General features: G+C 36.4%; 1 protein-coding gene, 1 non-coding gene and 1 pseudogene across 3 annotated transcripts; all 3 read right to left on the bottom strand.

The window, feature by feature from the left end:
* On the bottom strand, positions 1 to 21,017 carry LOC114166684 (annotated as a pseudogene).
* A 152-nt stretch (positions 21,018 to 21,169) lies between these two features.
* On the bottom strand, positions 21,170 to 25,633 carry LOC114166685 (disease resistance protein RPS6-like). Of its 2 annotated transcripts, XM_028051447.1 has the most exons (6): positions 25,027 to 25,633; positions 24,851 to 24,940; positions 24,678 to 24,764; positions 24,480 to 24,581; positions 21,389 to 21,493; positions 21,170 to 21,302 (listed from the first exon to the last, which is right to left on the bottom strand). In XM_028051447.1, the coding sequence occupies exons 1-6, from the start codon at positions 25,557 to 25,559 to the stop codon at positions 21,197 to 21,199; spliced, it is 1,023 nt and encodes a 340-aa protein (XP_027907248.1). In that variant the 5' UTR covers positions 25,560 to 25,633; the 3' UTR covers positions 21,170 to 21,196. The 2 variants fall into 2 exon arrangements, with proteins under 2 accessions (XP_027907248.1, XP_027907249.1); XM_028051448.1 differs by lacking the exon at positions 21,170 to 21,302 and having other exon boundaries at positions 21,411 to 21,696.
* Positions 22,888 to 22,961, bottom strand: TRNAW-CCA. The gene has a single exon. It is a non-coding gene; the product is annotated as a tRNA-Trp (tRNA).
* Positions 25,634 to 26,750: the final 1,117 nt, after the last annotated feature.

The following is a 26,750-nucleotide window of genomic DNA, read 5'->3' as shown; positions in this document are numbered from 1 at the left end:
ACGGATTCACAATTCAAAAATACAGATTACATATTATTAAATTCCAAAAATATTTTCCAAGTTAGGAATTTATTTCTGAATTACATTGAACATCCATAGATGAGTTTTGTAATATATTTCCAAATTGCACCGGCCAAAAATCTAAAGCATAGCATATTTCACTTTTCTAACACTCAGAGAAACATAGGGTGAAAAAGGTAAATACCCTACATATACGTTTGTGGACAAATCATCAATGAGGTCCTCTTCAGCATCTCCTTACATAAGTGTTGTACATGACTGAACCATTTACAAGCTTTGCAGACACCATAATAAACAACTTAAACCAAACATTCGTTCACCATCTTTTTAACCTTCATTTTTCTTCTTTTCCACTTTTCCTTTACATGAGAAGAATTTATTCAATAAGCGTTTAGTTAAGCTTATTACGGAAGCACCCCTTAAGTCCTCCATGGATTCCACTCGAGGAGAGATCGACCCAACAGCACATGAAGATTCATAACTAGGAATAGTCATATTTGGTGCATGGTAGTGCTCTTCTTTTTCATCAATTGCCTCATATATAAGATAAATTGACGTCTTGATTACAGTTAATCTGCTCCAGAAAACAACAACAATTTGCACCTTGTTTCCAGCCACAATGTTTGATAGTACCCTCTGCCACTCCTCATCATCAAACGACGCTAATGCATTTCTCTTGTAAAGCTGAATGGTGCTCTTTGTGTGATTTATCACCAACAAATTTTTCATGCCATCTGATGTTATATTTTCAGAGGAAGAATAATGTATATGGCACATCATTGTCTTCAAGTTACACCCATTCACTTGGGGAATTTCAAAAGTCACAGAAGAACCTTCGCTGCTGAAGGTTAACCAATCTGGATAACAATCTCCAGGTAGCAAACAATCACCCCCATCACTCGTAGTCATATTCTATAAAAGTAAAGATATATATGCTGTAAGTTTATCAATCGATGCATTAATACCACTTATAAATTCATCAATTTATGATATCACAATATAATAACTCATTTTATCATGAATTAAAATCATGATCTTTTTGTCAAAAAGTATTCTAAACGATGACTACTTGCATGAAAGAAGTAAATTGTTAAAAAAATTTAATCTTATGCATAACAATATCATATCATTATTCTCTTTCTTTTAGCTGATGGCAACTTTTAATAGCAGAAGATATGAAGGCAGTTAAAAATAATCCATGGGGTTGTGTGATAATTTTAAAGTAGTATGATTAAAATATCATCTTTTAAATTTTTATGTTGACAGCGTATTAAATTCAACTGCCCAGAAAGTAAGTAGATTTTCTAACCAGAATTTTAGACAAATATTTATATCATAAAATTATTACAATTAGATGCATTTAAGAGAGAAAGAGAAAGAAAGGAACCTGTAAAATTCTCTGTTTCAGAATATGTGTGATTTCCCAACTCGTTCCCATTTGAATTAAAAGTGTCTTCTCAAACAATTTTGATCTTGAAATGCATTCAATTAATGTAAATACATTCTGCATTTGTGATGCTGTTGCAGATGACTCGGATTCTTCAGAATTTGTCGCATTTAAAGCATCCAAAATACTCGTTGTATCAAAAGAAAGTTGAAGATCTGAGCCACACTCTATCCAAAGACTTTGAAGCTTTGGAAGCTCCTCAGATATATATGATAGCTGATTGGAACTGCTATTTTGTACATCTAAAGAAACAAGAGAAGACACGTCCACCAATGTCTGAACACGAGAAGAGAAACTATTTACCGGTGACATCCAAGACCAAATGATAGAGGGAAACACATTGCGTGCAAATCCTTCATAACCACATAGTGAGATATATCCAATACTTTTTGATCTAGCTATTGAAAAAGGCACCCTTGTTATAGCAGTGTTATCAGCAACAAGGGTTGTCAAAGACACCATCTGTTCTATGTCCTCTTCCAACTTATCAATCTTTAGACAACCTGAAAGAATGTGTTTTAAGAGATTTCAACTTATAGATACTTCTTGGAAGGTTACGAAGGCTAATACAATCTTGAAAGTTTATTAGTAGAACTTTTGTGAGATGACCAATGATGGTATATGAAATTTCTGACAGCCTTGGACAATCCATGAGTACAAGCTTTTCAAGATTAGGCAAATTCAAAAAGTCTGGAGTCTTTGTTAAATAATGAGAATGGCTAAGATTAAGGATTTTCAACTTCTCCATCAGCTACAAAAAAAGAAATAGAATGGAAATAAATAGGATTAAAAAACAACAAAAATAAATGATAGCAATTAAAATATGTCATGAATAGTGAAGTGGGATGTGAAATATTTACTCATGATGTTTTTTTGTAGTGCTATTAAATTTTGGTTTAGCTTTACTTTTGTGCAGACAAGGCTATCCTCATGACTTTTGGTTGGCACTTCATACTCCTTCTAATCGAGTAAAAAAGGCATGCTTTATCTAAGTAGCTAAGTTGACCACACTGACTACACTGAAATAAGCATACATCACTCAGAAATAGGTTTTATGCGTCAGGATTTTATTTGAAGTTTGTGAGTATATTCCTTCAATATGCTATTGGAGTTGTATGATGCTTCAATCTTCTAATATTACTTAATGAGTCGTCCAAGATTGGATCATTTGAGGAGAAGTCATAAGACTTCTAGTGCCTATTCACATGTCATCTAGACTTTGGTTGTCTATGATTCTTCATAAGTTTTCTAGCAAACAATAGATTACGACTGTTTAGACTAGAATAAATCTCAGGCTGATTTACACTTGACAAAATTGTATTATTTGGCATCATCTAAACTTAGAGTGACTTGTTGACAAATCTGTAGACTTGCTGGAAAATGTATAGACTTGAGTCTGATTGTCACTGTCTTAAAAGAGATGTAGTTTTTGTTGCTTGTATTTTCATAAATAGAATGTCTTATTCCTCTTGAAAATCAAATTCCTCATACCATATTTTTCTAAATGATCATTTATTTCATGTCTCTCCTAGGGTATTGTAATGCAGATTGGGTTGGTTGTCCTATTGACAAGAGATCCACAACGGGATTGTGTATTCATTACAGGAATATTGTCTCCAAGCTGAATATAGAAGCCAAACAACTGCCTCAAGAGTTGGAATTTTGAGAAATTGATAAGATGAAGTTGAATGGTGATTATCAGGTCACCCTTCATACTACTTGCGATCCTATTTCTCATAAAAGGACAAACACTTAGAGATCGATTGTCCTTTTATCAAGGAAACTTTAAGCATAGGGGTTGCACCTTTGTTTGATTCGAAGAACATCCTCCCTATGGTGAATCTTAAAGGTACTTTGTTTCCCTCTCATACTCTCTATACAGATGATGTTTTTGTCTTTTGTAGGGCTAATAAGAGAAGACTTGGAAGTATAATACAGCTATTTCAGATGTATGGCTCTGCTAATAAGAGAAGACTTGGAAGTATAATACAGTTATTGATTACAGATATTTCTAGCTTGAATGTGACTCCTTTTTGGTCTGTAGTGCTTTCCAGAATTTTGGTTTTGTTTTGCGGAGGCCGATAGCTTGTTGGAGAAAAGCTCTTAATATCTGCAAAGGTGTGGATTTTAAAGTCTCTCATATCTTTTGTGGGGATAATAGATGTGTTGATGGATTTTAAAGTCTCTCATATCTTTTGTGAGGATATGAACAAAACATTTGTTTCAGCGAAGAGTTAATGATGGACTTAATAACAATGCATATTGGGCATCATTTTTCGTCCAGCGGGAAACTTCATCTGCAACAACTGTAGTCACACTTTGGATGAGATGATCTTTATATCCTTGACTCTTGAGCCAAAGTTTGATGTCGGATGCCCATGTCGCATAATTCGTGCCATCCAACTTGTCAATGGATAAATGCACATTGACATAATTGGTATAAACGGAGGGGTTAGATAGAGGGGTGCTTGAAGACAAGACACCAGAAGTGGCAATGGAAGAAGCCATTAAGGGAGAAACCCTAAAAAATCAAGGTCCTTTGATTAATACAACAACCACAGATCTAGAAAGAATTCAAGAAGGAGACTTAGGCGAAGGTGATCGGCATGGCAAACGGCCGGCAACGTGCCATCATGCGCGTAGAGAAGTGGTTGCTGGCAGAGCTTGCGGCGGCGCGTAGAGGTGCGTGAGAGCTCCAATGGCGGCCATCTCAATGGCATTGGAGTCTTCTCGATGGCCAAGACGAACAGAATTGTTCGGTCGTGTCTAAACAACAACTCCGCTACGGCGGAAGCAGTAGCGATGACTGCGGAAGCGGTGGCAATGAGTGTTAGGATAGTGGCTGCAATAGACAAACCTAAGCTCTAGATACCATATTAAGAAGTGGGCTTAAAGCGTAACTGAACCCCTCGAGTATACTACCTTAAGAGCGATGTCCTCAACATATACTATCAAGTAAACACATCCACCACTCGAGTATTGATAAAAGACAAAATGATATTATTCACACGAAGTCATACCAAATTGTTGAACAACATTGCTAAACTTTCCAAACCAGGCCCTAGGAGATTGTTTTAGGCCATATAGGGATTTGCGAAGACAACATACCATTCCAGAAGACTCCCCCTGAGCAACAAACTTAGGAGGTTGCTCCATATAGATTTCTTCTTACAAATCACAATTGAGGAAAGCATTTTTAACATCCAGTTGATAAAGAGACCAATATTGAAAAACAGCCATGGCGATAAATAAACGAATATGAGCCATCTTTGCCACGGGGAAAAAGGTATCTCCATAATCCAACCCAAAATTTTGAGTATAACCTTTGGCTACAAGTCGAGCTTTGAGGCGATCAATAGTACCATTAGGTCCAACTTTGATAACAAACACCCACCAACAACCAAAAGATTTCCCAAACGGTAACAGGACAAGTTCCCAAGTTCCACTATTATGAAGAGCACTTAGTTCATCTGTCATAGCCTAACGCCAACCAGGATGGATTAAAGCTTCACGGACAGTTTTTCGAATGGTCACAAAAGAAATAGAGGAAAGACATGTATAAAAAGGTAATGACAGTCGATGATAACTCAAAGCAAAATGGGGAGAGGGATTACGTGTAGAACACATACCTTTTCAGAGGCAATAGGAAGGTCAGACTCAGGTGTCAGAGTCGAAAGAGAGAAAGTAGTTGGAACTTGATTGGAGTCACATGGTGGCGATTGTGATCGGTTTCAGCAACTATAAACCTGAAGGGGCGGTGGAGAAGAAATTGACTGCGGAACGGGAACTGATGGTGAAGAAGACACAGTAAAAGGGTCACAAAAAATAGGAACATTAAATGTACTAGAAGTGTTGACAAGATTGGATGGAGACAGAGGTGAAGATTGACTCTTAAAATTAAGGGAGAACTCATCAAATGTGACATCTATAAACACAAAACAAAGGTTAAGAGAATGAGGAAAACATTTGTATCCTTTTTGTGATCTTGTAAACCCTAAGAAAAGACACTTATGTGATCTAGGAGAAAGTTTGCAAAGACCACGACTAAAATTATGAACAAAACATGTAGACCCGAAAACTCCTAGAGATAAGAGATGAAGAGGTTCATGATGGAATAAAGTGAAATGAGGTATGTTATTATCTAAAATCGAAGAAGGCATGGGACTAACGAGATAACATGCAGTAAGAATAACATCAGCCTAAAAATGTTGAGGAACCTCTTCATGAATTAAAAGAGTGCAAGTTGTTTCAATAGGATGTCTATTTTTATGTTCAGCTACACCATTTTTGTTGAAATGTATAAGCACAAGAAGTTTGATGCAGAATACTGTAAGAAGCCATAAATTGTTTAAAAGAATGAGAAAGATATTCACGGCCATTATCACTGCACAAAACTCTAATAGAAACACCGAAATGAGTTTTAATTTGATCAAAAAAAGATTGAAAGATATGAAATAATTCAGAACGATTTTTCATTAGAAATAACCAAGTACATATGGAATAATCATTAATGAAAGTAACAAAGTATTGAAAACCTAAAATAGACTTAACGCGGCTAGATCCCCAAATATCAGAGTGAACCACGGCAAAAGAGGATGAAGCACCACGTGTGACACTACGAGGAAAGGAAGTACGACTATGCTTGCCCAATTAACACGACTCACACCAAACGAGACAACTTGGACAAGGAAGAGACAAGTTCTAGAAACTTGGCAAGGCTTGGATGACCTAACTAAGCACGAAGAAGAGATAGAGACTCCATAACTACACCAACATGTGTAGAGGGACGGAGATGATAAAGACCATGAGACTCACATTCTCTACCAATCACCTGTTTCGAACTCCGGTCCTGTAAACACACAGAATTGTTGGTAAAAGAAACAACACAATCAAGAAAACAAGTTAGACGACCAATGGACAACAAGTTAAAAGGAGACTCAGGGACATAAAGAACTTTATCAATGGTTAATGAAGGGAAAATTTTAACAGTGCCAACACCATGAGATGATACTCTAGAGCCATCAGCCAGTGTAACAGAAGGTAAAAAATTAGGAAAGGATAAAGAAGAGAACAAAGATTTGTTACTAGTAATATGATTAGTAGCTCCTGAGTCAAAAACCCAAGGACAAAGAGAAGAAGATTGGGTCAGACCATTAAAACATGTACTTGTGTGTGTGACAAACATAGTGGAACTAGAAGAATGTTAATCCTTATACCATTTGAAAAATTTGCTGAACATATCAGGTGTATCGGATGAAACAGAAAAAGGAGGATCCCCAGCAGACGAAGGTGGGGAAAGATTGGTCTGAACAACTACAACAAATCGAGGAGGATGACCATGTAATGCATAACACTTGTCAATCTTGTGACCTGGCTTGCCACAATGTTCACACTCATGTAATGCATAATACTTGTCAATTTTGTGACCTAGCTTGCCACAATATTCACACTTAGGACACCTTTTTCCATGTTTGCAAGGCCAAGTAAAGGTCATCACGGTGAGATGCCAATGTAAAAGAATCATCAACAAAAGCATGTGTATTAGTGTTAGGTTTTTTTGGTACACGCAAAAGAGTATAGCAGATCGAAGTCAAGGTGGGGACAACCGAAGAACCCAAGATCTGATCAAGAATGTGAATATTTATCAGTAAGTCAGTGTAATGCCCCTAGCATGAAGAACTTTGATCGTTGCGCGATCTCTGTGGCAGAGTCGGGGGAAGGAGGCAATAACTCATTGAACTCATGAAAAAGAGCATGAATTTTGCCCATATAATTAGTCATAGAGTCTTGATGTTTAGAGGCAATAAGATGTGCAAATTGAGAACAAACACCATAGAGACGTTGAGTGTCATTGGTGTATAATAACTTGGCATGCTCCCAGATTTGAGCACACGTTTCGTAGGAACGAAAAATCTACTTTAACGAAGGATCAAGAGTACCCTTGAGAACCACACATAATTGAGTATCAATTGTGTCCCAAAGGTCTTCGCAAGGCCGAGACGGTCAAAACCGTATGGTTGCCGGTTGAAACTGAAATATAGAGAAAATAAAGGTGAAGGTGTTGACGGCGGCCGACGGCAGCGACTTTAATGGTGACAGTGGGCAGAGGTGAAAAAAATTTCAAAAGAAAATTAAGCTCTACATACCATGTTGAATATAGAGAAAATAAGGTTTGAGATTAATCTCCCTTGTGTACAAACCACACATAGGGTAATCTATTTATAATAGAGAGAGAAAGGTACAAATAAAAACAGTAACTAAAAATAAATAGAGTAAATAGAATATACTATTTGATATTGTAATTAACAATATCTAACAATATCTAACAATATCTTAACAATATGTAACCTTGGTTATCGAACTCGTGGGTTGACTCGTAAACCCGTACGAGTCTGCGAGTCAATGCACTGTTCACGAGTTAACTCGCTCGTAAACTCGTTTTTTTCAGACTTGGAGTGGACTCGGAATAAACTCGGTTGACTCGTAACAGACTCGCGAGTTCGAAACGTGTCACCGAGTTTGTAATGGGGGACAAAACGACATGAAAATATGTCGTTCCTATGCGGATTTTAAACCCAAACAAAAGCCCCAACATCAGAAATTGAATACCCATCTGAAATCAATGATTGAAGCCCAAATAGCAAACCCCACAAACCCTAATCGAAAAAGAAGCAAAGATCAAAGCAACCCCGACGAGAATAGAAGGTGAAAGCGTCGACATTTTCGCAACCTCGCGACTTCCGATTGTAGCCTTGTGACCTCCGACCAGCCTCGCGACCTCCGATTGCAGCCTCGCAACCTCCGATTGTGGCCTCGCGACCTCCGACCTGCTTCGTGATATCTCATTTCTCATTTCTCTTCTCTGATCTCTGCGTCCCGTAGTTAAGTGGTAAGCAAATGGGTCTTCACAAATGGGTTTTTTGATTTCGCAGTTCGCATTTTATAATTTCATTTGAAGAAATGGGTCATAGTGGTTATTTTAAAAGTGTTAAAATTTAAATGGGTCTTGAATCATGATATTGAAATGGGTCGCACAGTACCACTGAAATGGGTCTTTATTTTTTTTATATAATTTATTCTTTTTATTTATTGTTTCTTAGTTTCTTAATTATTATTATTACGTATGTTTATATGTTTATTTTTTATTTAATATATTTTTTTATTTTTGGTTTTCTAAAGAGACAAATAATTTTATTTCTAGTTGATTGTTGTTTTGCAATGTCTGGAAGTGGGACAACTTCAAATTCCTCCTAGACCTAGAAGTAAGAATGCTTCAGGAAACCGTACTGACATTGGATGGAAACATGGAACAGATGTTTTGGGCAATGGAAAAAAAGTTAGATGCAACTATTGCTCAAAAACATTCAATGGAGGAATTTTCAGATTTAAGCATCATATTGCTGGTACTAGATATGATTCTGAACCATGTGTCTCAGTTCCTAAAGAAGTGAAAGTTGTAATGATGAAAGTTGTGGCAGAGGCTAAGGATGTTTCAGAAAAGAAAAGAAGACGAAATACATTTGATGAGTTTGATGATGAGCATATTGAAGAGGTGGATACCAATCAAAGTAGCAGTAGTATGATGTTCAAAAATAAAGGAATGGAAAAATTCAGTCAAGTTGTTCAATACTTTAAATCAGCTGTACAAGAAAGGGGATAAAGAAAAAGTTGATGCTCAAGTGGCTGAATTTTTTTACACAAGTGTTATTCCATTCAATGTTATTAGAAATCCTGCTTTTGCAAAAATGTGTGAAATGATTGGAAGATATGGAGTTGGCTACAAACCTCCATCATATCATGATATTAGAGAAAAACTTTTGAAACAAGCAATGCAAAAAACCGATGTAATCCTTGAAGAGTTTAAAGAGGAGTGGAAAAGAACCAGTTGCACAATCATGTCTGATGGGTGGACTGATAAGAAAAGACGTTCAATTTGTAACTTTCTAGTGAATAGTCCTAAAGGGACTGATAGAACACTTGAGGAAGGGCTGATACAACGTGAGAAAGATAGTGAAGAAGGCCATGTTAGTGGAAGGCCCAAGATATGGAAGGTTTACTCTAGGAGGAAGAAAACAGGCCCAGGGAATATTAATTAGTTAGGAGGGTAATGACGTGGCAAAAAAAGAAGACAAGTATTTGAGAAGGGAGGAAAGAGAGAGGGGATATACGGGAAGTTTGTTATGAAATAGGGTAAGGAGAGTGATCTCTCTGGAAGAGTCATAGACTCTGGAGATATTCTATATTGTCATACCATCGTTTTGCTCATTTTCACACATTCAATAATACAGTTTCCATATCATTTGTTGTGCTGTTTTGATTTGTTTTTGTGGTCATAGTCTATCATTGGTCCGACCTGCCGGATACCTGCGAGGAGAGCTAGCGTAGTTACCCTTCTTCCATGCCACCGAAGATGTCAGATAGAGTGGAAGCATTGGAGGAGCGTTTGACGGCAATGGAGGCTTCAATGCGACAATCGTTGGTGGAGTTTCGTCAATCTATGTTGGAGGAATTTGCTAGATTGCATACTGCAAGAAGTGAAGAGCGGGTTTCATCGTCTCCAGAAATGGAAGCGTCACTGGAGGAAAGGATGATAGCGAAGAAGGTAGAATTGCCTTTATTCGACGGAACTGACCCGGTGGGATGGATTACGCGCGTAGAGACTTATTTCGAGGTTCAGGGGTCGAAGGAGGAAATGAAGGTGCGATTGGCTAAGTTAAGCATGGAGGGGGCCACTATCCATTGGTTCAATCTTCTCCGCGACTCTGGTGAGGGGTTGACTTGGACGAAGTTAAAACGGGAGCTGATTGGGAGATACGGAGGTGGTCGAAGTGACAATCCCTATGAGGAACTTAAGGACTTGAATCAAACAGGAAGCATAGAGGAATACCTGTCGGAGTTTGAATTCATTTCGTCCCAGGTATCACGATTGTCGGAAGAACAATATTTGGGATATTTCATCGGTGGTCTTCGACCGGAGATTCGAAGACGTGTTCGCACTTTCAATCCTATCAACCGCTTAGAGGCTATGCAAATCGCGAGGAACGTAGAAATTGAGTTATATGGGGAACAAAGTGGTAGAGGAGTTGGAGGACGCATGGGAAGAGGAAATCAAGGATGGGTTTCGAATAATCCAGATAGAACTGGTATCGGGTCGGGTTACAGCCCAAATAAGATGGGTATAGGAGTGGGTCCAAGTGTTAGAGCCCAATCCAAAGGGTTCTCAAACGAAAGTGTGGCCCAAGGAGGGGCAAGAGCTGCTGGATCAACCATACAACGTGCTAATAGCGATCGATCTTCTCCATAAGAACGAAATGGGGGTACTAAACATCTCCCTTATTCCGAATTAATGAATCGTAAGGCACAAGGGCTCTGTTTCAAATGTGGTGAAAAATATCATCCATTACACAATTGTGCAGAACGACAGTTGAGGCTACTTGTGTTGGGTGATGATGAAACCGTGAATGAGGAAGGAGAGATTATCGCTAGTAAGGAGATGGAACAAAAGGAAGAGTCCGCATTGGACTGCGGAGCTATGGGAATGTTTGGAGGAGTGGAGATAGGTGGAAATGAAAGGATTATTCCTTCGACCTTACGCTTGGAAGCCTCTATTAATGGAGTTTTTGTGGTGGTGTTGGTTGACAGTGGGGCGAGCCACAACTTTATATCTCCTCATGTAGTGGCAGCTTTGGGATTGGAAATGGAGAACGAAAATCCTATTGGAGTGCAGTTGGGTGATGGCCATAAGATACCCACTTTGGGTAGATGCAAGCCCGTGAAAATCCAATTTGGAAATTTTCATACTGTTGTAATACCGCATGTGTTGGAATTAGGAGGGCTGGATATGATATTGGGAGTAGCCTGGTTACAAGAATTTGGTAAGGTGACTTTCGATTGGAAAAACAGAGTTATCAGTTTTAACTGGATGGGATACCCAGTGGAATTACAGGGACAGAAAACAGAAAGGAGATGTCAAACAAAAATGGTGGCTTCTTTGCAAAGTTTAATGGCCCAAAGAACACAGAAAAATTATCTAGGTATTGACAGGGGCTTGTCTATTACACAATTGAATGAAGTGCAGCAAGTGTTGTCCACTTTTCAAGAAATTTTCAAGGAACCGAAAGGACTACCTCCAGCTAGAAAGATTTCTCATGGTATTGAACTGTATAAGGAGGTCGGACCTGTGAGTGTGCGACCTTACAGATATCCGTATCATCACAAAGAAGAAATAGAAAAACAGGTGAGTGAATTGTTACATCAAGGAACTATTAGGCATAGCACAAGTGCTTTCTCAAGCCCAGTCATTCTGGTTAAGAAGAAGGATGCTTCATGGAGGATGTGTGTGGATTATAGAGAACTGAACAAGGTAACAGTGCCGGATAAATACCCGATTCCTGTGGTGGAAGAGCTATTGGATGAGTTGCATGGAGTTGCTTACTTTTCAAAACTAGACTTGAAGTACGGGTATCACCAAATTAGAATGAGAGAGGAAGATGTGCACAAGACAGCTTTCGCACTCATGAAGGCCATTACGAGTACTTGGTAATGCCCTTCGGGTTAACTAATGCCCCAGCCACTTTTCAATCAATAATGAATCAAGTTTTCAAGCCCTATCTAAGGAAGTTTGTCTTAGTATTCTTTGACGATATTTTAGTGTATAGTCGAAGGTGGCAAGACCACTTAGAGAATTTATCTCTAGTGTTGCAACTGTTACAGCAACAAGCTTTTGTGGTGAATCAAAAGAAGTGTGTGTTTGGCAGTAGACAAGTGGTATATTTAGGCCATGTTATCTCAGAACAGGGAGTGGCAGTTGACCCTGAAAAAATTCGAAGTGTAGTAGAATGGCCTATTCCTCGCAATGTGAAGGGAGTGAGGGTTTTCTTGGGTTGACGGGATATTATCGAAAATTTATTGCAGGATATGGAAGGATTGCCAAGCCTTTGACTGAACTAACTAAGAAGGATGGGTTTAAATGGGACTCAACGACTTTAACAGCATTTGAAGAATTAAAGAAAGTCATGACACAAGCTCCTGTTTTAGTTCTCCCAAACTTTACGCAACCATTCGAGATTGAAGTGACGCTTCAAGAGCGGGAATTGGTGCAGTATTGATGCAAAATCGTAGACCTATTGCTTACTTCAGCAAGGCTTTATCACCAAATAATTTGAGTAAATCCGCTTATGAGAAAGAATTAATGGCTTTAGTGCTAGCTGTACAACATTGGAGGCCATATCTTTTGGGCAGAAGTTTCAAAGTTTATTCTGATCAACGTAGTTTGGGGTATTTGTTGCAACAATGAATAACTACAGCGGAACAGCAGAATTGGATAGCTAAATTGTTGGGATATCAGTTCGAAGTGGTTTATAAACCGGGCCCCGATAATAAAGCTGCTGATGCTTTGTCACGTGTGTTTGAAGATGGCGAATTAAGAAATATTATTTCTTTTCCTATATGGTTGCAGGGACAGCAGGTACAGGGGGAGCAACAATCTGATTCGTTCCTTAAAAGAGTGGTGGACAACATTCAACAAGATGTTAATCCTAAGCAGGGTTTCAGTTGGCAGCAGGGCATATTGTTGCATAAGGGACGATTAGTTTTGTCAGCATCGTCTCCTTTGATTCCACTCATCTTAGAAGAATTTCATGCATCTCCTACGGGGGGACATTCGGGTTTTCTGAGGACATATAAGCAGGTTGCTGGGAATCTATATTGGGTTGGCATGAAAAGAAGGGTGCAAGAATTTGTTAAGCAATGTGATATATGTCAAAGGCAAAAGTATGCAACAACATCTCCAGCTGGGCTCTTACAACCATTACCCATTCCTGATTGTGTTTGGAAGGATATTTCTCTTGACTTTATAACAGGGTTACCCAAATCAAAGGGATTTGATGTTGTGTTTGTGGTAGTAGACCGATTGTCAAAGTATGGGCACTTTATACCTCTCAAGCATCCATATACGGCAAGAAAAGTGGCTGAAATATTTGCTAAGGAAATTGTGCGTCTCCATGGGATACCCAATTCAATTGTAAGTGATCGAGACCCCTTGTTTATGAGTTTATTTTGGCAAGAGTTGTTTCGTATACAAGGCACTGTGCTAAAGATGAGTTCATCTTATCATCCTGAGACAGATGGTCAAACAGAAGTGGTGAATAGGTGTTTAGAGACTTACTTGCGGTGTTTTGTTTTGGAACGACCTAAATATTGGGTGGATTGGATACCATGGGCTGAATTATGGTACAACACCACTTTTCATGTGACTACGGGAAAAACACCCTTTGAAGTGGTATATGGGAGAGCACCTCCTCCTTTGGTTCGCTTTACACAAGGAGAAAAAAATGTTGAGGCTGTGGCAATAGAATTAGTGGATCGTGATGAAGCCCTGCGACAATTAAAATATCATTTGCAGCGTTCTCAACAGCAGATTAAGAAGTATGCAGATAAGAAACGTAAACAAGTGGTGTTTGAAGTAGGAGAATGGGTATTTGTTAAATTACGACCACATAGGCAACAAACAGTGGCACGACGCATTAATCCGAAGTTGGCAGCTCGTTATTATGGACCATTTCCTGTGTTGGCTAAGGTGGGAGCTGTTTCATACAAGTTGAAATTACCCGAGACAGCTAGAGTGCATTCAATATTTCATGTATCACAGCTGAAACGGGCAATTGGAGATTATTCTGCAACACCTGAATTGCCTGCAGAATTGGAATTGGAGCCAGGAGATTTGGAGGAACCAGAGTCAATTTTAGCAACACGAAAAATTATGAAAAAAGGCGAGTTAATTGAGCAGTGGCTGGTGCGTTGGAAGGGCAGATCTGCAGAAGAAACCACTTGGACAGATACAGTGTTGCTACAGAGCCAATTTCCTCATCTTCACCTTGAGGACAAGGCGATTTTTGGAGGAGGGAATAATGATAGAACACTTGAGGAGGGGCTGATACAACGTGAGAAAGACGGTGAAGAAGGTCATGTTAGTGGAAGGCCCAAGATATGGAAGGTTTACTCTAGGAGGAAGAAAACAGGCCCAGGGAATATTAATTAGTTAGGAGGGTAATGACGTGGCAAAAAAAGAAGACAAGTATTTGAGAAGGGAGGAAAGAGAGAAGGGATATACGGGAAGTTTGTTATGAAATAGGGTAAGGAGAGTGATCTCTCTAGAGGAGTCATAGACTCTGGAGATATTCTATATTGTCATACCACCGTTTTGCTCATTTTCACACATTCAATAATACAGTTTCCATACACTATCATTTGTTGTGCTGTTTTGATTTGTTTTTGTGGTCATAGTCTATTAGGGACCGTGTTTCTTTATTCATTGGATACATCAGATATCTCAAAAACTGCAGATAAAGTGTTTAAGATGTTGGATGATGTAGTGGAATTTGTTGGAGAGGAGAATGTGGTTCAAGTGGTTACCGATAATGCTGCAAATTTCAAGGCAGCTGGGGAGTTATTGATAAAACAACGGGAGCATTTGTAATGGACTCCATGTGCTGCCCATTGCATTGATTTGATCTTTGAAGATTTTGAGAAACATTTAAAGGTCCGTCAAATTACGATCAAGAAGGGGAGAAGAATCACTACCTACATTTATGGTAGAGCAATGCTAATTAGCATGCTGAAGAAGTTCACCAAAGGTAGAGACTTGATAAGGCTAGGTATGTCTCCATGAATTGAAAGCATCGTTAATGAGCTTCTTTAGCTCTAATGAATGGAAATCAAGCAAATTTGGAACTTCAATAGAAGGGAGAAAAATTGAGCATGTGGTATTAGATAGCCGATTCTGGAAGAATGTAACCACTTGTCTCAAAGTTGCTGCTCCTTTGATGATGGTCCTTCGACTAGTGGATTCAGATGTAAAACCCGCAATGGGTTTCATTTATAAAGAAATGGATTCTGCAAAAGAGAAAATCAAATTTAACTTCAATAACATTAAGAAAAGGTAATATTTATATACCTTATCTCTTTTAAATTGTCAATCCATATTTTGTGTAATTATTTCTAACATTGCATGATTGCATAATTGTAGTTATGAACCGGTTTGGAACATAATTGATGAGAGGTGGAATAATCAACTTCATAGACCTTTGCATGCGACTGCATATTACCTTAACCCTCACATGCACTATGAACCTAATTTTAGAAATGATGATGTTGAGGTAAAGGAAGGGTTGTATGAATGCATGAAAAGATTGGTCAAGGATGTTGCAGAAAGGAAAAAAATTAATTTGCAGCTTATAGAGTTTCATTATGCAAAAGGACTTTTCTCAATGGAAAATGCAAAAGATTGTAGGAAAGTTATGCTTCCTAGAGAATGGTGGGAGATATTTGGAGATGGAACTCCAGAGTTGAAGCGATTTGCTATTCAAGTTTTGAACTTAACTTGCAGTTCTTCTGGGTGTGAGCGTAATTGGAGCTCATTTGAAATAGTAAGTCAACTTTGTTAAGTTATTTTTTGTTTCTAATTTTTGGCTTGTAAACATTCATATTTGTTTATAGGTGCACACAAAAAGAAGAAACCGTTTGCATAAAAAAAAAAGATGAATGACTTGGTTTATGTCATGTACAACTTGAAGCTCAAAAGTAAACAAATTAGGAAAACGGTTGCTCTCCCATTTGATGATATTGAGTCTGATGATGAATGGATAATGGAAGATGGAGATAATGTTGGGTTTGAGCTTGTTCAAGGTGAAGGTGACGAGGGAAATGTTGACATAGTTGGGCCAAGTTCAGCTGATCCTACTTTAGAAGCATTTGATCTTGATAATATAGTTTTTGATGCCAATGTTGATGATGCACACTTATCATATGAGGAAGAGCTTGATGGTGGTGGAGAAGATGATGAAGAAGATGATGTTGGAGATGATATAATTAGAGGATTGGAGCCAGAAATTTGAAGTTATTTATGTTGTGATTTGTATTAACTTATGTATTTGGTGTACTTTGAACTTATATAACTAGGGCATGTGTGTTGAACTAAGTTATTTTAGAATTATTGAACTATTGTTTACTTTTTGCATTAATTGTGGCGATGAAATTTTGAATTTGTATGGTACTATATACAACTTTTTAGATGAAGTAGACTCTTACGAGTCTACGAGTCGAGTTTGCGAGTCGAGTCTACGAAGCTCTCACGAGTCTACGTAGACTCTCGAGTTTGATAACCTTGTATGTGTTTTCATTTTTCTAGAAATCGTTTAAGCCTTTGTTAGCTCTTTGGAGGTTGTTTATTCTTTGTATAGAATTGTATATGTTCTGAATGTATTTTGTGTATAATGCAGACCACACAATATGTATTCATACTATTGAATAAAATTAATTACAATAAGACACCTAATAATTAGGAATTAATCATCTTAATTTACGAGATTATGTAATGATTGATTTCTTAAAAATTTGTAACAGCTGATTATATTCTAACACTTTGCATGAGTTTTGTTTGGTTAATGCTCCTTGTATCTTTTTTCCTTTTTTTCTATTGGTTTTTCATGTAGTGACATGTGATTGGTGAAACTTTAAGAGGCCCACCTAGTTGGGATGTTAATGTTTTATAGTAATGCCTAGTATGATTTAAATAAATAAATAAAAAGAAAACAGTGCATGAAATTTGGAAAACTGAATTAATACCTGAGTTCCTCTCCACACCATGGTAATCTTGCTGTTTTCTAACTCAATAGAAACTAGACTTTCTTGATACAAGCTGGTTGGTATGAAGGCCAAAGGAAATCCATGCCAACAGAGCCATCTAAGGTCTTTGGAAAGATGATCAAAATCTCCAACAAGTTCTACACTAGAAAGTTGTAGCAACCTGAGTTTCTTCATGTTCATAAAAGCTTTAGTGCTAAGAGATTTTGCATTACTTCTTGGTAACTTCAAAGTCAATCCCTCAATAAATTTTGTTCCCTATCACAGAAAAAAGGAACGGTAAAATAGACATAGCAAAAGATACATGGCAGTAAAAACTCTGACGAAAAAGACCACCTTTTATTCTGTAGGAGCAAAGAGGAAACAACCAATTCACAACCAAAAACATTTTAAAAATTCTTTTGACAATCAATTGAACAAATGAATGCTAATAACAAACTCAAAAATGTGTATATTGTTTGCATTAGCTTTATATATTTGTAATACTAAAATAATAAATGAAGGTCTTACAGTTTCTTTTGATAACACATCAAGTATATCCTCAAGAAACCATAACCTGCTACGCTCCTCAAGCTCCATTGGTGATTTTGAACGAATAATTTCTCTTCCCATGTCCCGAAGCAAATCATGCATTCCAAGTTTGTTCTTACCATCTATAGTTACAAGACTTCGCTCTACCAAGACACGTATTCCATTTTCCGCAAAAAGTCCACAACCATTCAATATATGTATAACATCATTTCGATCCTTTCCTATAAAGAAACATGCTATATCAAGAAATATTCCTTTCTTTGTGTCATCAGTTAAACCATCGTAGCTTATTTTTAACTTCTCCTGTACTTCATCATTAGGAATTTTCCTGAGTTTTTCTAATACACTCTTCCACTCTGATACCTCCATATCAAACAAATAAGCCCCAAGGACTTCAAGAGCAAGTGGCAATCCCCCAGCATAAGCAACTAAGTTTCTTGAAAGTTCAATAAAATCTTCTTTGGGACTTGCTTGCTTGAATGCATGCCAACTAAAGAGCTCAATAGATTCACCTACATCCATTCCTGTCATTGCGAAAACTTGGTCAACTCTTTTCCCTCTAAGTAAATGTATATCTCTGGTTGTGATGATTATTCTACTCCCTGAACAAAACCATTCACGATATCCACATAAAGCATTTAATTGTTGTAATTTATTTACATCATCAAGTATAAGAAGTATCCTTTTATGGCGAAGTCTTTCTCTTAATATAATTTTTCCTGTTTCAATGTTATGTATCTTTGTATTGTTTTCTTTGAAAATATCAAATAGAAGTTGTTCTTGTAAACAAACGTGGCCAGCTTCTTGCCCCCAAACCTCCCTAATATCTGCAAGGAAACTCCTTCCCTCAAAATTGCGACCAATCTTATTGTAAATTGCTTTTGCAATAGTTGTTTTACCAATGCCTCCCATCCCCCATACCCCAAGTAGTAGAACATCCTTTGATTTTTGCTCTAGTAATTGAATCATTTCTTGGACTCGAGATTCTACTCCGACGGGATTATTGGTAACAAACAACTCTGTCTTGTCACAAACTTGTAACATTTCTAACAATATTTTTCACAGCCTCGCTTTCATTCCTACAATAAAAGTCGCACTATATGGATCAAAATAAAAGCAAAATTTGAGTAAAAAGTTATACTTGTACAAATCTGTGTCACTTCATTAAGTTCATCTAATGCAATGTAGTTTTATTTTTTTGTAAAAACCATTTTGTAGCACATATGTCAATAACTATCCTTCAGAATGGGACAAAAGAAATTTAGTGGGGAAAGCAGCTGGAGCCACACAACTGAGTGCGCAAGTAAATGAAAACTATCATGAAACAAAGATTATTTTTGGAATAGTTCGTAGAAATTACTTCTCTGAAACATTTTTTGCTTATTTTGTTTTTTATAAAACCATTTTCTTTTTATGAACATGACACAAACATGCTCTTGTTCTTAGTACTTCAACCAATATTTGTTTGAATTCCTGAAAACACAGTTAATAAATAAGAACTACTATTTCATCAAACAATTAGTATTAATTTATAATTAATTATAAATATTATTTAAAATGAATTTTTAAGTTTATATCTTTTAGCAGCACTCAATTACCATAATTATTCTTACCGTTGTCATTTATATTTCTTCATATTTCCTCTGGTTTCATCTTTTGAATATTTATTTTTCTACAAGATTCTTTCTACATGACCCCTGAATGATAAAATTAATGAGGAAACCAATTACAGTGAAAAGGTTGATTTAAAAGGTTATTAGTAAATTTAAAATTTGTGCATTTTTGGTACTGTGATACATGAAAATCCGAACCGTAAAGTAATGGTATTTCATTGAAAAAAAAAAAAACCTGAAAGTAGAAGTGTTTCATTACCTAGAATTGAGGATTACAACCCCGGAGATGCCAGCAGCCTCACGAAGAGTGTCCCTAGCATGCTTCACGTCGTAGTCATTATCCTTTATTCCTCTTCATACATTTTATGAATTTCATGTGTTAGTTTTAGATACAATGTTCAGTAAAAATGGGAGAAAGTAGGTGTTTCATTACCTGAAATGCTGGACTACCAACCTCGAGATGCCAGCAGCCTCAGAGAGTGCGATCTTCCAATGTTTCACAAGGCTCTCTATCCGATTGTAAGCCTTCAGCTTTTGAACACTGTCATAATGTCTTGAATTTAATAGATGTTAGTATCAGAGACAATGTTAAGTAACAACATGAAAAAAGCACAAAGTGTTTCAATTATCTCTCAAAGAGGAGGAGTTGTAGTGATACTCTCTTTAACACGCTTTCTAACCTTCTTTACTATTTGTTAACATTTATTAGAACTTGCAATTTTAGATAGGTTAACATGTAAGGACCAAGCTAAATTGTCTAATAAGAGTAGAAGTGGTTTAAATGAGATGAAATATGAACAATTTATTATTTAAGTTATAAAGCTTACATACAGAAAAAATTAACTACTCAAACTTCATTTCACAAAATTCACCATCACTTTAAAATCTATTCCTCTACCTTCACTCCAAATTTCTGATAGTTGTTCATCATTTCACATATCTAAGTCTACCATTAGAGGTCCAGGTTGAGAGTAGATGTTGGGTGGCAAAAATTTGTTGTTAAACAAAATTTAAAATGGAAATTTGAGTTATATCGGTACAATTTTCATTCCAATAAAGAATAAGGAAACTTCTTTGGTTTTAAAAGGTGTATTTCTTTAATTGAATGAATTTGAGGGTTATATAAATGTATAAATAATGTAGTTGGGAATGATATATGTCCAAATAGTTTTGTAGGAGTGTGCCTATCTATGTTTATATGGTAAGTTGTGAATAATGACTTAGAATATATATTATGTGATGTATTGCAAAACATAGGTATTTCCATTTAGGAAAAAACTAAAAGAGGAAAAACTATGTTGAGATGTTTAGATTCTATATTGACGTAGAACCTAAGGCCTGGGCTTAATCAGGCCCATATGAGCCCAATGGAGGCCCAGCCTATAACTTAAAACTGGTAAAATATGATTAATTTCTTATAAATAAGAGTGGACCCCAACAATAAAAGGTACGCAGATTCCGCAGGAATAATATGTGTGTGTGTGATAGTGAGATGTTACACAAAAGATACAAACAAAACAAGTTTCAATAGAAGAGTGTTGAAAAAAAAAAGTTTTAAGAGAGTTACTAAAGGTCCTCTTACCTCGATTCAAAGACTTCATTTGTTAATATGTCAATAGTCTCAAATAGTGCCATCGTCCAATGTTGAATGTGGTGTTCTATGTCAATTACTCTCCTTGATAGAGGCTATGAATTTCATAAATGTTATTTTTGGGAAAATTAATGTACAGTAAAATCTGAAAGTTGGAACTGTTTAAATTACCTGGAGTATAGTTCAGACATACCATAAGCCTCATCAAGTTTCTCCCTCCAATGATACCGGAGGTTTTGTATCTCATGATGAACCTCCCATTTTCCAAAACTTGATATATGTTACAAATTTCATAAATGTTACTTTTAGGAAAACTGTACCGTAACAATCTAAAAGCAGAAAGTGTTTCAGTTACTCGAAATTATCGGAATGTGATACTGCACCATTTTCCTGAGAAAATGCGTCCTTCCAATGTTTCATGTGGAGTTCTAATGCACTAGTAATCTCCATTTCTCGGCTTCATACATGTGATGAATTTCATAAATGTTATTTTTTAGAGACACTTTAGTGAAAATATGATCATGCATTAAATGTTTTCATTACCATGAATTTAAAATTGCGCCCCCTGTGATTCTGGCAGCCTCAAAGAGTGCCTCCCTACAATGCTTCATGTGGAATTCTATCACATTAGAAATCTCCATTTCCCCACTGCATATATGTAATCAATTTCATAAATGATGTTTAGATACAATGTTCAAATGTCTTGTCTTCAAGATTCAAGATTGCAATATCTTCTCTCCAACATTTCAACATCAGTCTTCATCCTTGAGCCATTATGTCCGGTTTTGGCTAGGAATTGGAGGAACCTAATGTTTGTCCTTGAAAATGTCACATACCTCCCAAGGCTCAGCCTTCAATTTTGTTGGAAATCCAAATGAGTCTAAAATCCCACATTAGATAGAAATAAGAAAGTCGAGCACCATATAAGGATGAAAGTGTAGTAAGCATCATACGATTCACGATAGGAATCGTACGATACGAAACAATTCGGGTCTATAGCGATACAAATCATGAGTTGTATCGTTTTTACTCTCGTATCATACTCGTATGGTACGATACAAGTCTGAACCATGCAAGTCATGATTCGATTTATGATATGAATTTACCTCCAATTTGAAACCCTAATTTTTCCCTTTACAGATTTACCTCCAATTTGAACCCAAATTTTTCCCCCTACAAATTTACCCCCAAATTGAAACCCTAATTTTTCCCCCTTTATTTTTTCGCACATTGAAACTTATTAACGTTATTGTGCTTGAAAACATGTGCTCGAAAACACGTTTTGCATTCCATAATAGAATGTTTTTAAGGTTGTTTAGGATACAAAGAGCAACAACACTTATTTTTTGGATGGCTATAATGCACATTTTGTTTAGTAGCATATAGCCATAGTTAAAGGAATCTTATGCAGCAACCACATTATTTTTTGAAGGTTGTGTTGCTGAAATTGTGAAACAATGTGGTATATACACATAGATACAACCACTCTATTTGACTATAAAAATGTTTTGTTATTAATTGTCTCTTTGCGTATTTATATATCTTATATATTTAAGTATAAACTACACTTTTTTTTAATGTGTATGAATCGTACAATTCACAATACGATACGATTCATGATTCAAAATTTAAGCTCTTTGATACACGATACGATTCACAATTCAACTACTAGAATGAAAACCTGTAAACCCATTTTCTTAAAGTTTTGGGTTAGAGGTACTGTCAATCTCTTGTGTGTGGGTTGGGCTCATGTCTCATTTGTGTTGTGTCTCCCTAATGATCCTCTCTCAAAAGACCCATCAGTTTTTTTTTAATGTGTTTTGGAGGTGGATCTACGGTGTTTCCTATTACTTTGGCTGGATTATTTGTAACTGCATATTTACAATACCGACGAGGTAATCAGTTGGATCTTTGATTAATTAATGTCTCTCTTTTTTTATTCATATTTATTTAGTTTAATCCTAATTGACAACGAAAAATTCAAACTTTCTTTTGAATGTTCAATTATTTCAGTGTAATTATCAGGCGAACAATACTAAAATCACGCTCTGTAGGATTTGAACCTACGACATCGGGTTTTGGAGACCTGCATTCTGTCGAACTAAACTAAGAGCGTTCTATTTTCATAAAATTATATAATCCAAATCCATTTTGCATATAGATATTCAGTATGTATTTTCAATTGGAATTCGTCTTCAAAGGTTCTTCTTCTCATGTGAAGTGTAGAAAGGACCGGTGGAACTCTGTCGGTGAAGGTGCATGGAGGAAGCTGTAGTGGTGGCGGCTCGTGGAGGTGTAATGGTTGCGAGGTGTCGTGGCTGCGAGATCTTCAATGAGTTTCGAAAGCTTCGCGTGGAGCTATTTTGTCAACGATGGTTTCGCAAGGTTTGCACGGTGGTTTTGCATCGTGGGTTGCGGCACAGTTCCGACAAAGGGTGCTAGTTTTGGTTACTCCGACGAGTGGGTTCCGGCATTATTAACTATTTTTATATTTTGAATACAAGAGGTATTTATTGACACAAATATTTAGAAGCTGGTATAAACTGACAGTGGTATATAGAAAATAACATATACAATGAAAGAAACTTGCAGTTGTTCAAGTTTGACTAATTATACAAGTTGACCATAGTTGACTATAGTTGACTATAGTATATACACTAACAAGGGGAGTGTTAGAATAGGTATTAAATATAGGTAGGAAGTAGTTTCATTAAATATAAGTTGGAAGTAGTTGTATTGGAAAATGTCTATATGTTGTACCAATGAGTTATACCTATCTTTGTACCTAAGAATCTAGGTTGATATCTGCTCTTCCTAATAGTCATTGTATCAAAACTCTATCAATATAAATATGAGAACATGAGAGGGGTGTTCAAGCTCTCTAAAACTCTCTCAAATGTAGTCTTTTTTATTTCTCAACTCCTCCTTCTAAGACCTTTATTCTTTGGACCCTACAGATGACTTCATTAGGAATTGTGGAATTATAGTTGTTCCTTTCTTTCCCTCATTGTTACATGAAACTACTTCATTGTTACATGAAACTACTGATCACTTATCCCTAAGTAGTCAACTTATGAAAGTTAGTTGAGTAGCATCACAGATCAACACATGAGCATATCATCCATTCTTACATTGTGTTAGGCAAGGAAGTAATGAGAGGGTGTATAGAAACAAGGGGTGAGACTTTCTGAGAAAGACTTTATATTTTGATTGTGATAAATGTCCTATGTGAAAGGAAGAATTATCCTCCGAAAGCGGATGCTTGACCTTTGAGTAGATAATTGTTGAATAATACAAAAAGGGATCCATTTTCTACGTTATCTCTATATTCTTTAGTCTTTTCATTACAAGGCACGTAACAAGTTTGATCCAAACTAGAATGGAGAGTCGACTAAGTATGTTGGAAAAATGGGCTAGTGAACAAGGAAATGTTGGAGCAGATTGAAAGCTGATATGTCCGTTGTATATATAGATGCTATCTACCACATTTTAATGTTGCATATGATTGATTGAAACAGGTTTTAATGTAACCTAGTTAGTATTATAACCTGTACAGTGGTGCAATAGCATTTTTATATTGGCTAAAAAAATATATGTTAAGTAAAACTCTGAAATCATAAAGTATTTCAATTACCATGGATCTAAGAATGCAACATCTGAAAAGCTAGCAGGCTCCCAAAATATCTTTCTCCATTGCTTCAAAAGGAAGTATATCTTATCATCACTCTCCATTTCTCTAATTAATACATGTGTAAATGTTATTTTTAGAGATAATGTACACGAAATATCTGAAAGCGGGAAAATTTTCAATTACCCATTGTTTACTACACACCTAATTGGGATTTGAGCACCTATATGAAGTCCCCATATCCACGTATTCACGAGGAAGTCTATCATATCAGCTATCTTCATTTTCCCCCTTGATATATGTCATGAATATCATAATTAGTATTTTGAGAGACAATGTTGAGTAAAAATTCATGAAGTATGAAGCGTTTCTATTACCTTGGATCTAAGTCTATAACCCCTGGGATCTGAGCAACCTTAGAAAGTGCCTCTTTCCAATGCTCCAAGGGTTTGTTTACCCTTCCAAAGCTACATTCATGTTAGGAATTTCAAAAATGTTATTCTAAAAGACAATATTCTGTAAAAATCTGAGGAAACAGGAAGCGCTTCATTGCCTGGAATTTAGGATTTCAACCGCTGAGAAGCCACCAATCTCACCAAGTGCCTTCCTCCAACGCTGCTTCCAATCCAGCACCTTTTCCTCTTCCTCTTTCGAAATCTTGCTCAAAAGACGTTGAAATGCTTTTCCAAAGTCGCCTCTTTGATGACGTACTTCAGAGGGATCAACGTCATAGAACACTGGTATCACCACTTGCCCTGTGGTTCTGTGACACTCCATTATTTTCTCTAACTCTTTCAAACACCACCACGACTCTGCATAATTTTTCGAGAAAACAACAATAGAAATTGGAGAGTTTTCGATCGCTAGCCGCAGAGAGGATGAAATTTGCTTTCCCCGTGGAAGTGACTCGTCATCCTTGAAAACAATGATTCCTGCATTCTGAAGAGCGGCATAGAGATGCGAAGTGAAAGAAGCACGCGTGTCTTCCCCTCTGAAACTCAGAAACACTTCAAAGTTTCTGCTGTCCTGGTACCGATCACGGAGAAAGTCCATTTCCATGTCATCATCGCCACCTGAGAGAGACATGGAAGAGATGAAAATTCTTTGTTGCCAGAGAACGAAAATGGAGCTTCAGAGATAGAAATGATTAGGAGCAAATCACAACCATTCTACTCATTGGTTCAAAGTTGTAACAACACCATAAAGTCGACGACAAACCATTGCCGACAACTTTGCCACGTCAACTTTTAAAGTTATATTTTAAAAGTTAAAAAATAAAATAATTGTAGTTAAATTTTACTCTGGAATCTTATCTATTTTAAAGTTTTTAAACCTTTACTAGTAAAAATATAAATCACTAGTGAATTTAAAATAATAAATATTCATATATTGTTGGTATAATAAAAAAATTATTTTAATACAAAATTTTTAAATATGCTCTTTAATTAAATTTTATTAATGGTTAATATTTAGGATAGTTAAATAGGTGTTTAAAATTTTTAATAACAGTAAGATTAATTTTATATCGATAATAACTGTAAATTACAAAATCTTAAATTTAAATAAAATTAATAGAATTAAAATGTTTATATTAAAATTACTATTTTGTTATTATATTATAAAAGATATGTCAATAGTTATTTTATGAAATCGTAAATCGTATATGATAGTTATAGAAGCAAAAGTTTGATGGTATGCATATATGTTAATTTAAATATTTTTTACCTGGGTTCAAGTAAACTTCACTTGACTTGGTGTTGATTGAGCTAAGTCTATCCTGATCTTGATCAGATTAGGACTGACCTAAGCCTAGACCAACATGGTTAAACATGAACTCACCCAAACTCAACTAAATGTGGGCTTGCTCTAACTCAGCTAAACCTAGATTTGGACTGACTCGGCTAACTTGGGCCTATATTGACTTGGGCATTGGCCTACCTTGACTTGACCTTGATAATCAATTCGTCTTGGACTAAGACCAACTCAACTTGATTTGGTTCCAAACCAACACAACTTGATTGAATCAACTGGCCCACTCAGCTCAAGCTTAGCCCATCCCATATCGATTCAAGCTCAACCAATGTAAGTGAACACACTCCCGAGTGGAATTATAAGCAAATGAGATACTAGAAAACCATTTAAAATTCGACTTTTTAAAAGTTAATTTCAAACTAAATCTTTATATTTTAAAATCTAGAGAAAAAAATATAATTTGAAAATAAATACTAAAATAGTGTAATATGATTTTGCTTTAGAAATTTTGAAAAATATAATAAA

The sequence above is a fragment of the Vigna unguiculata genome, chromosome 10, assembly GCF_004118075.2.
Source record: "Vigna unguiculata cultivar IT97K-499-35 chromosome 10, ASM411807v1, whole genome shotgun sequence".
Taxonomy (NCBI): domain Eukaryota; kingdom Viridiplantae; phylum Streptophyta; class Magnoliopsida; order Fabales; family Fabaceae; genus Vigna; species Vigna unguiculata.
Note: the sequence above shows the minus strand (reverse complement) of the source record. Positions and strands in the feature narration are given on the sequence as shown.